Genomic DNA, 14,661 nt, shown 5'->3' on the forward strand with positions numbered 1-14,661 from the left:
GATATGAGACAATTTCTGTTCCCCTTTTTTTGTCCTTATTTAATCCCTCGCCATGGCAACACCGTTTGAGATATCCAATATTCGTTCGCATTTTAGCATCTTCCGTATCTTTGTTTCATGTTGACCGAGTTTGGTGGAGATTGAATAAATCGCCTACGAGGAGAACGTAAAAACTCAGACCCTGAATTACATAAATATTCACCTTCAAACCAAAATATCTGACTTCCTGTTGGTCGGAGCTAATGACTGTAAATTAGAAAGTTGTCCGGCTCGAAGAGAACAATATATGTACCGAGTTTGGTGACTGAAGATAAAACTAACCCCCCCACTTTTGTCAAAAGGTGGCGCTAGAGAGCCCCTCATCCCCGCCCGTTTCTGAGGCTTTGTCCATGTGTACTGACTGACATCTCTGATGTGTGTGTTGAGTTTCAAGCAGTTTCAAGCAATTTCAAGCATGCTAAGAGCCTCAAAACAGCCAAAAGATTATTCAACTTTGACACGTTGCCATGGCAACAGTATTTGAAATTTCAGGAATCCATTTCATACGTCTCTATCTGTCATGTTTTCACATTATACTGATGAAGTTTGAAATAAATCGGGTCAAAATAAGATGGTGATTCAAAGCATTTTTGAAAGTGACACACTTCCTGCTGCCAGTTGGTGGCGCTATAACTTTGACTCACAAAAGTCATATCCATGTGATCGGCTTCTTACAACAAACACACAGCTGAAGTTTCATCCAAACCAGTCAATGTTTGCACAAGTTATAACACTTCCTGTTTCCCTTTTCTCGCCATAAATTCGTTGCTTCGCCACGGCCAAACCATTTGAGATATCAAAAATCCGCTCGCAATTTAGCATCCTGGATATGTTCTCTTCATGCTGACCGAGTTTGGCAATGATCGAAAAAATGGCCTCGGAGGAGTATATTAAATTCCAGAGCATGCGTTTTCCGAACAACCCATAATAGCTCACTTCCTGTAGGGCTGACGCATAACTTAGAGCACGAAAGTTGTTCGGCCTGATGAGATCTATATGTGTACCGAGTTTCATACATGTACGTGCAAGTGTGTTTGATATATGGACCAAGTTTTCAGACCCCACTTTAGGGGGCGCTGTCGAGCCCCCCTGCCACGCCCGGGTACCAGCTTCAGCCCGGCTCTGATGGCCGCGCATTCCGACGCCCGTGCGAAGTTTCAAGAGTTTTCGAGCATGTTAAGTGCCCCAAAAGTACCCGAGAAGTCGAAAAAAAAAAATTTTAAAAAAAAAACAAAGAATAATCTGAGGAAGAACAATAGGGCTCTGCGCCCTTTCAGGGCTTGGGCCCTAATAATAATAATAAACTTTCGAAATCCAATAGGGTCCTCACACCATCGGTGCTCGGGCCCTAATAAATGCATATTATAAGAAAACTAAAGTCTTTTTTGTCATTGCATGCATGCAAAACTGTTGTTGGGGACTTCTAAAACAATATTTGGAACATTTTAAATGCCATGATAGGTGCTCTTTACCGAATCAACTTGATTTGCAAGATTTTTGTCAGCATGGTCTGAAGATGATCTGGTTCAATTTTCGTGCAAATCGGATGAACCGTCTAGGACGAGTTTGCAAAAGTAGGTTTTTCGGAAAATTCAAAATGGCGGGAAAATTTTTATGAAGGAAAACTACGTCATAGGGTGTAATCGAATCGTCTTGAGCCAAGGAATCAGAGGAAAAAAGGAAAATTTTGTTTCTAGCCCTTATGGTTCAAAAGTTATTAGCATAAACATGAGTCAAATTTTGGACTGATGGTGGCGCTAGAGGGATTGAGTTAGAGACTCCAAATTTGCCAGTTTGGTTCGGTTCCAGTTCGGTTCGAGCTGGTTCGCGGACTGTTCGCGGTTCAGAGATAGCTAAGTCCTAGCAGTTTGGCCAGAGTTGAGTTCTGAACGGAGAGCTCCCAGGAGACGATCTGACGATCGTGACAGACCAACATCAGAGAAAATGGGTTAAACAACGATTTCATTCAGGCCATCTGTCTTTCTCCTCACTTTCCTTTCTTTTACTTAAAGTTTATTTTATTTCCGTTAAGTCTCGGGTTCTGTTAAGTTTCGCCGCAAAAGCTTCTCAACGAGTCTCCAACCGCGCGCTTCAACTTCAAACAACGCCCACAAGACTTTCATCCAGCCGCCAACACGCCACGTGATTGGCTTCCCCGGACGTCGACCAGACCTTCAGTGAATCAATGATCCGGGAAAACCCCTGTCCAGCCAGGAAAGGGGAATCCCCCTTGTAAGACGACACACGAGACAAACGCAAGTAATGCCTCTTGATTCCGAGCTGAACTGGTGCATTAGATCAAATGTAATAACCCTGCCTAAGAAACGATAGGTTAAATTTGCACACTTTAACTTTTGCGTTAAAAAAACCACAATCCGACTTAACTTACAAAAACTCGCTAAAAGTTTAGTCAAAGCCCAAAACAATTAGGCTTGTTGTATTCTGCTCCACGAGACCTTTCAAATGACATATGACACATGACTATCTGAGCTGTATGATGTGATTGACACATGGCAGAACATAATAATCCCCCCCCCCCCCCCCCCCCCATAAATTATGATTTTTTTCAGCAAATAACTCATCACTACTTTGGAGATAATCATAATGGCTACATGCATTGTAAAGTTTAGACTCTAAGCTTTCAAATGACACCTATTTTGTGTTGATCAATGCAGTAGTTTTGAAAAATTTGACAATTAATTTTTCACAGCTAGGTGGCGCCCTCAGGCGGTACACTCCGTTTTAGATTAATAACTCACCACTTGTTTAGAGTATCCCAACATGGATAGATGCATTGAAAAGCTGAGATTCTAAGCTTTAAAATGATACATATTTTATGTTATTACATTCAGTGGTTGCTTAGTAACTTATTTTTTTTCACGGGGGTGTGTGCCCGGGGCCGGTACACTTCGGGTTTAAGGGGTTAAGAGTAAAAGCTTTAAGTTAATAGTCTATTCGTGTCTCAGCCGCGAAGCTGAACTGAGCTCCTATGTTCGAGTGGCTGAAATGATAGTGTCTGTCAGTTATTATAATACATATGACAAAAACAATTGTCTAAATTATGTTGCATATTCCTCAAAAGTTCTTGTGATGATATCACTAGTTGACAACATAGTACTATATTTTTGGAAATCATAGGCTATGATATTGCGCAGGTGCACGTGATGCAACGCTATCAGAGCCGACAGACTCTCGTGTGTCAGACTCATTTCAGTCCAAAATAAAAATTTACAAAATGATTTAATATACTGCAAATAGCCTACTATTTTTTAAGTTTATTTATAATTAATTTAGTCAGACAACAAGGCCACCAAGTACTGCGCACAGTGCGCAGCTAATTAATTTAACAGGTTTTTTTTCCTAAACTTCATTTTTATTAAAAAAATTTCAGGACTTCAGTTGACAGCCCTAGAAAACACTAAGGTTTGTCACTAAAGTAAAACCATGATAAATGGCCATAACGGTGCCTTCTTTGTGTTGATTTGTCGACATGGTTTAGAAAGTCAGGACTGTCTGAAATGAGACCATGTGAGATGTTTGACTATCTATTGTGCTTTAAAGCAGAAAAGATTCAGTAGAATTTAAATAGTTTTTTTTCCATGTGATCAAAGGGTTGAAGTACTGACCTGCACGCTCTCCTTTAAGCGTGTCCCACACATTGCAGTTGAAGTCATCGTAGCCAGCGAGCAGCAGACGGCCACTTTTAGAGAAGGCCACAGAGGTGATGCCGCAGATAATGTTGTCATGCGAGTACATCATCAGTTCCTGGTCCGCACGGAGGTCAAACAAACGACAAGTTGCGTCGTCTGAGCCCGTGGTGAACGCATTACCATTTGGAAAGAACTGAAAAAACAAGCACAACTGAAACTGGATGATATGAACATTAGCAAACTAACACAATTTTGAACAAGCATTGCACAGGCTCAATAAGTAAACCAGCATGGTGGATGTCTCAGACACTAGTGAGGACTTCTCATTGACACTCACACAGACAGCATTTATATCAGAAACGTGCCCAGTGAAAGACTGTCTGCACATTCCGTCTCGGATGTCCCACAATTTGGAGGAAGCATCACAGGCACCTGATACAAAGGTCTTAGAGTCTGGGCTGAGGGACAGGCTCATCACATCTCCACTGTGCCCTGTGAACGTGGTGGTCTGCTGACCAGTCTCAATGTCCCAAAGAGCACTGCAAAGGAGAAGGACAGCTGGTTCACATTCAGTACAAGATCAAACAAACCTTGACAAAAGGGTTTTTAATCGCTTCATCTTAGCAGTACCAACTCTTTTATCAGAGCTCAACAATCAGGATGGCAAAGGGTAGGGCTGGGCGATTTGGACCAATCTTTAATTTATTTTTAGACTCAATGATGATATACGCAATATATATCGGTACTCCTACGAAGTGGGCTAAATGTTTTGTTTTGGGTAAATGAAGCTTGTTAAAAGCGCTTTGTTTCAGGGTACTGCAGTTTATGGTGTTGTCGCAAAAGCTGGGATTTTGCTTTTGGATTCGGATTTTGAAATGGTATGGTTACTCATCAGATCTTTTATTACATTCCTTGATCACGTACATGCATTTACATCTTATATATAAAAAAAAGTTGACTTGTAAATCAGCATTACTCAATCAATTAATCAAACAATGTCATGAAATGCCCATCTTTGAAATTCTTCAATTATTTCTCATTGCCTCTAGCTCAGCGATACATCATGTGATAAATGTAATGCATTCAAGATATAATTAAAAATGTTGTTGAAGGTAAATAATCTATTTTAAAAAATGGTCATTCAAAGCTCTTATGGACTTACCATGTAGTATCTCCAGAACTGGTGACAATCTGACTATCGTCCAAAAAGCGACAACATGACAAATAACCTGGAGAGGATGAAAAAGAGCAAAAAAAAGACATGAGCTTCATCCCACTGCATGACAGATACACAGATTAATGATGCTAATCTTGCTGTTGACACAATTCACCTGTGTGTCCAGGCAGTTCTCTGGTGACTCTGACATTGCCCTCACGGGTTTTAAGGCTGTAGATTGAGCAGATATTGTCCAGGCCTCCGCAGGCTACATAATTCCCTGAGGGAGCGTAGGAGCAAGTCATCACCCATGATGACCTTAATGGAATGGCATGCATCTGGAAAGATTCACAAAAGAATTCTTGCAGTTGCTATGACCTTTTGTTATATAGAATGAGACCAATGCTGAATCTGGAAAAACATACTAGCACACTACTCTAGCGATTTCTGCCATGTAACGATATGGTAGTATGCAAGTAGATGATTCCAAATTGAGCACAAGAGTGAGGGTTAGTCCTATCTTACCTGCGTACAGTATGCTCGCGTAAAGATACATATCATTACGCACCCAAGATGGCGGCGCGAGTAGTTCGCGAGGCTCTGGGTCTCTCCAGATTCTGCAATTTTGCTGTATTTTTCTTGCTCATCTCGGGTCTGTTCGTTCAGAATAGTTGTGCCTTAATATCGTACACCCGTGGTGAGATTTTGGATATTGGTTTGCGAATTTCCGAAAGTTTTATGGACAATCTTCGATTCCTTCCAGAGATCGCTAGGACACCCGAGGCTATACACTCTACCCGGCCGGGAGGAAGTGCTCGCAGGCGGTGCCGAGATCGTAAACAAAGGCGGGGGATACGCGGAGGACTGAGAGCTAAGCTAAGGCTAACCCCACATCGGCTCTCTTTACCCAGTATTTTCCTTGCCAATGTACGGCTAGTGAACAAAATGGAGGAGATTCGACTCAGCATCACACACAGCAAGAAACTTTTGAACTGTAACGTCCTAATCTTCACGGAAACCTGGCTAAACGGCGGAATACCGGACACCGCTATTGAGCTAGCGGTATGCCACACACTCCGGGCGGATAGAACATTAGATGGCTCCGGTAAGACCAGAGGTGGTGGATTGTGCATTTACATTAACAAAGCCTGGTGCACAAACTCTGCTATTGTTGGGAGTCATTGTTCAGCTAACCTTGAGTTTCTCATGGTTAAATTTAGACCGTTTTATCTACCGCGGGAGTTCACTTCCACCATTATAACTGCAGCCTATATTCCCCCGGATGCTGATGCCAAGCTTGCTATGAAAGAACTTCATGCAGCCATCAGTAATAGGGCTGGGCAATTTTATCGATTCTGCGATATAAATCGATATTTTTCTCCCAAGAAAGTATCGATTTTTTAAGCCGCGAGTATCGATACATAAGTCCCATTCAAATCCCCGTGTTTATCCCCATTTGCGTTGCAGGAAGAGCGATTTGGTCAGCCAGCCGCTAGTATCGCTGTAGAGCAAGTTACCCGTACTACTAACTTTACGCCGACGTCTACCTCTTCTTGTTTACGGAGTCAGAGCGAGGAGATTCAAATAAATGGCGGCGAATATAAATCCAGCGCCTTCATGCTTAAAAGCAGATGGGTGGGAGCACTTTGGGTTTAAAAAGAAGAAGCAAAGCGACGACTTAGACTCAGGGGTCAACAACATGAGTCGCCCGCAAGGACCACAGGAGTTGCCCGCGGGTCTGTTCTAAAAATAGCTCACCATAGCAGCTGCGTTCAGTCGCTTCCGTGTTCATTTAAGCACAGGGCTCCAGACTGAAGCCGAATATATACTAGTGTCTGTAAATAATAAACTGCAAAATACTATTTAAATATTACTCCTGCATCATGTTCTGCGTCTGTGTGGATGACGAGCGCCGCGCGCGCACTCGCTTTTGTAGTCTCTGCCGACACGAACACAAACCTCACTTCATGAGAATTTACCGTTTCATTTGAGAAAACTGGCTGCGTCTCATTCTGCTCCTGGTTCAGAAGTCAGGGCACTGATCAGGACATAAGTCAATGGGCTGATCCCTGATCAGTGCCCTAACTGAACTAGGGAGCTGAATAAGACGCGCACCCACTGTCATATCATGAACACAGACACTGGTAATCACGTCAACCCGTCAAAATAAAAGTTCGGTTTAACGTGAAGAGATTGACTACAGATTGTAGCCTACAGTACATTTAGCTACGTCTCTATGTAATAATAATACGTCTCTACTAATAATAATAATTATGAAATAAATAATACTAATTATTAATGGTTGCTTATTTTTCACTTGATCTTTCATTTATAAAAAATGTTTACTTTTAAACAGCATACAGCCTTTACATGTTTATGTATTATTTACTTATGATTATCATCATATATAATAAAACATTTATTTAAAAAAAAAATAGTGGTATTGTACCGACTACTGGAACTACTACTATACTCTTTCAGGTGTAAAACAGTTTGTATAGTTGTTAATATGAGAATTATGATGCATTATTTAAGAGTTTTAAGTATTATATACTAAGTAGCTCTCTGTGACTTTCTTTTTAAAAAAGTAGCTCTCAAATGAAAAAAGGTTGGAGACCCTTGACTTAGACAAAGCATTGCGGTTGATTTGCAAGCTGTGTGACAAACGTGAAATACTACCAAATGTCAGTGTCAAGCTAAAAAAGCTGTCAAAGAAACGGTTCAGAACAGGCCACTTGCTGCAATTTTTAAAACTCCATTGTTAATTGCAATACTGCACTTTATTTACTTTTCAAAGGCTTGTAAGCTACAGTTTGCACTGTTTCAATAAATGGAACTAATTTTCTGAACACATCTTTGATTCATTTTGTCCAGCATTTGCAAGCTGTAGACTCTCTGTCCAGTCAGACATATATTGTGTAATTGATGATTTTAGTTTTCAGTTCAGTTAATTCAATCCAAGTAAATGAAACACTCACAAGATGTCACCAAAATCACTCTGTCCCCTTTAAATCTTTCAGAAAATGATGTAAGAGTATCGAATTATATCGAATCGTATCGAATCGTATCGTTGGCTGAATATCGTGATATATATCGTATCGTGAGCTGAATATCGAGTATCGTATCGTATCGTGAGATTAGTGTATCGCTACAGCCCTAATCAGTAAACAACAGACTGATCACCCGGAAGCTGCTTTTATTGTTGCAAGTGACTTTAATCATTCAAACTTAAAGTCAGTGCTACCCAAGTTTCACCAGCATGTTTCCTGCCACACCAGAGGAAACAAAACCTTAGACCATGTTTACACAAACATGGCTGGCGCTTACGTTGCGACACCCCTCCCCCACCTGGGACAGTCAGATCACCTTTCTTTGTTCCTCATCCCCAAATATGCACCCCTCATCAACCGTGTGAAGCCATCAGTGAAGACCATCAAGGTGTGGCCTGCGGGGGTTGATTCCTCACTCCAGGAAAGGTTTCTACACACAGACTGGAGTGTGTTTGCTTCTCAAGCCACCAGTGGCGCTCACACGGACATTGACTCCTACACCTCCTCTGTATTGGATCATGTCAATACCACCATTGACAGTGTTACAACCCAGAAACAGATCACCACATACCCAAATCAGAAGCCATGGATGAACAGGGACGTGCGACTCCTGCTGAAGTCACGCAATACTGCCTTCAGATCAGGAGATGCACAAGCCTACAGTACGTCCAGGGCAAACCTGAAGAGGGGCATCAAACAGGCCAAGCACTGCTACAAGCTAAAGATAGAGGGTCACTTTTCCAACTCTGACCCTCGACGCATGTGGCAGGGCATTCAGGCCATCAGTGACTACAAACCCACCCACTCCACCCCCACAGCCACTGATGTCAACTTCCTGAACGAGCTAAATTACTTTTATGCTCGCTTTGAAAGAGACAACAGAGAAACTGCCACCAAGCTCAAACCCTCAGCTGACCCACCTATCACACTCTCCTCCACAGATGTCTGCAAGGCACTGAGCCGGATCAGCGCACACAAGGCTATTGGACCAGATAACATCCCTGGTCGTGTTCTCAGGTCATGTGCGGAGCAGCTCGCTGGGGTTTTTACAGACATTTTCAACCTGTCTCTTGCCCAAGCAGCTGTACCATCATGCTTTAAACGCACTTCCATTGTGCCAGTGCCAAAACACTCTAGCCCGAGGTGCCCTAATGACTACCGCCCTGTAGCACTCACACCCATCGTCATGAAGTGCTTTGAGCGGCTGGTCCTGGAACACCTAAAAGACTCTCTACCATCCACATTGGACTCACACCAGTTTGCCTACCGCAGCAATAGGAGCACAGAGGATGCCGTTTCCATGGCACTGCACTCTGTGCTCACTCACCTGGACAATAAAAACACTTACGCACGCATGCTGTTTGTTGACTTCAGCTCAGCATTCAACACTGTCATCCCAACCAAGTTAATAGCCAAACTTGGAGACCTGGGCATCAATACCTCAATGTGTAACTGGATTTTGGACTTCCTAACTGACAGACCCCAGAATGTTCGTTCAGGATTCACCTGCTCCACATCCATCACTCTTAACACTGGTGTACCACAGGGCTGTGTGCTAAGCTCGTTTCTCTACTCCCTCTTCACCGCCGACTGCAAGCCTGTGTATGGATCTAATTCTATCGTCAAGTTTGCGGACGACACTACGGTGATTGGTCTCATCAGCAACAACGATGAGACTGCCTATAGGGAGGAGATCCAGCACCTGGCCACATGGTGCACTGAAAATAACCTGCTCCTCAACACCACCAAAACGAAGGAGCTCATCGTGGACTTCAGGAAGGAGTCAAGAGGCACACACGACACCATCCACATCAATGGAATGGCTGTTGAACGTGTCTCCAGTTTCAAGTTCCTGGGGATCCACATCTCGGCGGACATGTCGTGGACGACCAACACCTCCAGCCTGGTCAAGAAGGCTCACCAGTAGGGCTGTAGCGATACACTAATCTCACGATACGATACTCGATATTCAGCTCACGATACGATATATATCACTATATTCAGCCAACGATACGATTCGATACACTTACATCATTTTCTGAAAGATTTAAAGGGGACAGAGTGAATTTGGTGACATCTTGTGAGCGTTTCATTTACTTGGATTGAATTAACTGAACTGAAAACTAAAATCATCAATTACACAATATATGTCTCTGACGGGACAGAGAGTCTACAGCTTGCAAATGCTGGACAAAATGAATCAAAGATGTGTTGAGAAAATTAGTTCCATTTATTGAAACAGTGCAAACTGTAGCTTACAAGCCTTTGAAAAGTAAATTAAGTGCAGTATTGCAATTAACAATGGAGTTTTAAAAATTGCAGCAAGTGGCCTGTTCTGAACAGTTTCTTTGACAGCTTTTTTAGCTTGACACTGACATTTGGTAGTATTTCCAGAGTATTTCACGTTTGTGTCACACAGCTTGCAAACCAACCGCGATGCTTTGTCTAAGTCAAGGGTCTCCAACCTTTTTTCATTTGAGAGCTACTTTTTAAAAAAGAAAGTCAAAGAGAGCTACTCATGTTATATAATACTTAAAACTCTTAAATAATGCATCATAATTCTCATATTAACAACTATCCAAACTGTTTTACAATTGAAAGAGTATAGTAGTAGTTCCAGTAGTCGGTACAATACCACTTTTTTTTTTTACATAAATGTTTTATTATATATGATGATAATCATAAGTAAATACATAAACATGTAAAGGCTGTATGCTGTTTAAAAGTAAACTTTGTTTATAAATGAAAGATCAAGTGAAAAATAAGCAACCATTAATAATTATATAATTAGTATTATTTATTTCATAATTATTATTATTAGTAGAGACGTATTATTATTACATAGAGACGTAGCTAAATTTACTGTAGGCTACAATCTGTAGTCAATCTCTTCACGTTAAACCGAACTTTTATTTTGACGGGTTGCCGTGATTACCAGTGTCTGTGTTCATGATGATATGACAGTGGGTGCGCGTCTCATTCTCATTCAGCTCCCTAGTTCAGTCAGGGCTCAGCCCATTGACTTGTGTCCTGATCAGTGCCCTGACTACTGAACCAGGAGCAGAATGAGACGCAGCCAGTTTTCTCAAATGAAACGGTAAATTCTCATGAAGTGACGGTTTATGCCTTCATGTCGGCAGAGACTACAAGAGCGAGTGCGCGTGCGGCGCTCGTCATCCACACAGACGCAGAACATGCAGGAGTAATATTTAAATAGTATTTTGCAGTTTATTATTTACAGACACTAGTATATATATTCGGCTTCAGTCTGGAGCCCTGCGCTTAAATTAACACGGAAGCGACTGAACGCAGCTGCTATGGTGAGCTATTTTTAGAACAGACCCGCGGGCAACTCGTGTGGTCCTTGCGGGCGACTCATGTTGTTGACCCCTGAGTCTAAGTCGTCGCTTTCCTTCTTTTTAAACCCAAAGTGCTCCCACACATCTGCTTTTAAGCATGAAGGCGCTGGATTTATATTCGCCGCCATTTTTTTGAATCTCCTCGCTCTGACTCCGTAAACAAGAAGAGGTAGACGTCGGCGTCTGTGTAAAGTTAGTAGTACGGGTAACTTGCTCTACAGCGGTACTAGCGGCTGGCTGACCAAATCGCTCTTCCTGCAACGCAAATGGGGGTAAACACGGGGATTTGAATGGGACTTATGTATTGATACTCGTGGCTTAAAAATCGATACTTTCTTGGGAGAAAAAATATCGATTTATATCGCAGAATCGATAAAATTGCCCAGCCCTACTCACCAGCGCCTCTTCTTCCTGAGGACACTGAGGAAGAATCAGCTCTCCTCAGCTATCCTGGTGAACTTCTATCGCTGCGCAATAGAAAGCATCCTGACCAACTGTGTGGCAGTGTGGTATGGGAGCTGCTCTGTTGCGGAGCGCAAGGCACTGCAGCGGGTGGTGAAAACTGCCCAGCGCATCACAGGGACTCCACTACCTGCCATCGAGCACATCCAGAGGAAACGCTGTCTGCATCGAGCTCGCAGCATCCTTAAGGACTCCTCTCATCCAGCCCACAGACTGTTTTCTCTCCTGCCCTCCGGCAGGCGTTTCAGGATCCACCGGACCAGGACCAGCAGACTAAAGAACAGTTTTTTTCCCCAGAGCTGTCTCTTTACTGAACTCAAACCCCCGTTGATCCACTCCCCTCATATACTGATAACTCTCCTACCTCACATCTGCCTTCACTTTGTTATTTGCACTACCGACTGTTTATTACAGTCACAACTGTTTACTTATTCATTTCGCACTACCATACCTTAACTGTATTATGCTCATTTGCACTGCCGACTGTTATTTATAGTACCTACTGTTTAAATTTGCTTTTGGCACCGTACTTCGAACTGTAATATGCAATCACTTTCCACTGCACTTTTACACTTTTTTTTTCAGATAGCTTCTGTCCATAATTTATTGCACTACCTTAATCCACTGCCATATTCCTCATTTTAGCCTAACAAATCATTGTATACCTCTATCTGTAAAATTCTGTTTATAGTAATAGCCATCTGTATATTATATTACATATCCACCTGTAAATTCTATTTATAGTAATAACCATCTGTATATTATTCACTGTACATATTCACCTGTAAATTCTGTTTATAGTAATAACCATCTTCAGCACTTCGTGCTTGAACCCCTAAAAATCAGCACAAATACAATAGGGTTTCAGCACTTCGTGCTTGAACCCCTAATAAGAAATCTAACGGTTTCAAGAGGGGCTTCGCACCTTCGGTGCTTGGCCCCTAAATATAGCTGCAAGCAGCCATTATCGGGGCCAAGCGCAAAGACAAGACATGCCAAAATGGCTGGCAATGTCAGATCAACTGCAGCAATGAGCAATTAAAGACCTAATAAGGTGATTTTAGGCCAAATAGCTGTAAAATTATAAATACAGTCAATAATAATGATTTAATGATTTATCACTTTCAACCAATAGGTGGCACGGTTACAAAATTGATGTGGTGTGGCCAGAATAAGGGAACAATGACATAGGGCTGTGCAATTCATCGAATTTCGATTTCGATTTCGATTTTGCCTCCCAACGATCACCAAAATAGTACAATCGAGAAAAAACGATTATTTTGCCTTGCGTTCTGAATGAAACGCGCACGCGCTCATCCGCCCCTCCCGAAGCCACAAACTTTCTCAGATCGGGAGTCTCGTGTGCATATCATCCGCTGGAATTTAAAAACTCTGCGCGAGTAAAGATGGCAGAAGGAGGGCAGTTACAGCAGCGTTTGGGGAGCAAAAAAGGCAAAACCAACTCCGTTGTCTGGGAACAGTTTGGCTTTGAGGAATCAGACGACGAGCAGAAACATGCTACGTGCAAGATTTTCTACATGGTAGTGGCTGCAACGCAAGGGAACACCACGAATTTGTTTAACCACTTGAAAATTAAACAGAGTGACCTATGACAATCTAATAAAGAAACAAAAACTGACGAGAGCAGGGGTGCCGTGTAAACGTCCTTTTTTCCCCTCATATTTTTCAAATAATTCTCTCTTTGTAAACTTTGTTCAATGCATGCTAGTGCTGCCGTATGTTTGAATATGACCAGTCGTTTTCGCCGTCATCACCCGGGTTTAGTGCCAGAAGACGCGAATGAGAAGCCGCGCGCGCTGTGAGGAAATGTATCTCTGTGCGCTCATCCGAGAGCGCGCACACGTCTCTCAGCGCGCAAATATTGAGTTATCTTTCAAGTCTTGCTCTTGAACGGACAAACTCACACAAAACGTATGTCAATATGTCCATCTTGATGAGTATCTTAGCAGACATAGTCTGTATATGCCTTAAGTGAACTTTATACAGTCGATAAAGACGACGCATATCCGATCCGGATTGAATAGCTTTTGTAAGTTTAATAGGATTCATCTTTAATTTATGCACTCAAATATGCAATGTTATTTTACATTTGAGACATTTCTGTACCTGAAAACTAATGTTAGACGTACCTGAAAAGCATATCTAGCCGAACCATATTGTTGATCTTATTTATTTGTGATTATCATTTTTACGTGAATACTTTTATACTTTGATTTGAATATATGTTATATTATTTATTTTAATAGTTCAAAAAGTACAACAAATGTTACAATTTCAATTGAATTGTTGAAAGGTGTATTTTTAATAAATACAACACATTCCCAAAGTCATGTGAAATAATCGTGTTACATAATCGTGATTTCAATATTGACCAAAATAATCGTGATTATGATTTTTTCCATAATCGAGCAGCCCTACAATGACACATGCAAAGATTGGTGTCAATATATCAAAGCAGGGTGTCAATATAGTGTCAATATGTCATTGCAGAGATATAGCCACAAGAGGCCATTTCATTATAAGTATGGACCACATGGCGGTGCTGTTTTGAAACCTTTTAAGTACCTTAAAGGAATGGTGCTGATGGCACATACCAAGTTTCGTAATGATACACCAATTCATTTGTAAAGCATAGCATTTTATATCATAATACTGCATTGTAGTCAATGTGAATTTCATGTTTTGTTCTATTATAGCGCTACCAAGTGGCACAATCCTACCATTTTTTTATGTGTCCTCGCAGTGAGCCCATACATGTCTGTGTCAATTTTGGTGAAAATATCTTGTTTAGTTTTGGAGTTATAGACATTTATATGAAAAACACATGAAAAATGACTGACACCTGACTTTGATTGGATTTTACACCCCCTTACTATCAATATTTTGACATTTGGGCATTGAATGGTAGCTATCGACCTATGTTT

The 14,661-nt window shown here is 41.7% G+C and overlaps 1 protein-coding gene across 2 annotated transcripts in view; it reads right to left on the reverse strand.

Annotated features, from left to right (window-relative positions):
- gnb4a (guanine nucleotide binding protein (G protein), beta polypeptide 4a) overlaps positions 1–14,661 on the reverse strand; it is a 72,302-nt gene that overhangs the window by 36,351 nt on the left and 21,290 nt on the right. For both annotated transcript variants that reach the window (XM_079819462.1, XM_079819463.1), the window contains exons 6-9: positions 5,021–5,183; positions 4,852–4,918; positions 4,027–4,228; positions 3,666–3,882 (exon numbers count right to left, since the gene is read on the reverse strand). In XM_079819462.1, coding sequence (XP_079675588.1) covers positions 3,666–3,882; positions 4,027–4,228; positions 4,852–4,918; positions 5,021–5,183 — 649 coding nt within the window. The remainder of the gene's footprint in view (positions 1–3,665; positions 3,883–4,026; positions 4,229–4,851; positions 4,919–5,020; positions 5,184–14,661) is intronic.

Source organism: Gobio gobio, assembly GCF_949357685.1.
Source record: "Gobio gobio genome assembly, chromosome: 6".
NCBI lineage: Eukaryota > Metazoa > Chordata > Actinopteri > Cypriniformes > Gobionidae > Gobio > Gobio gobio.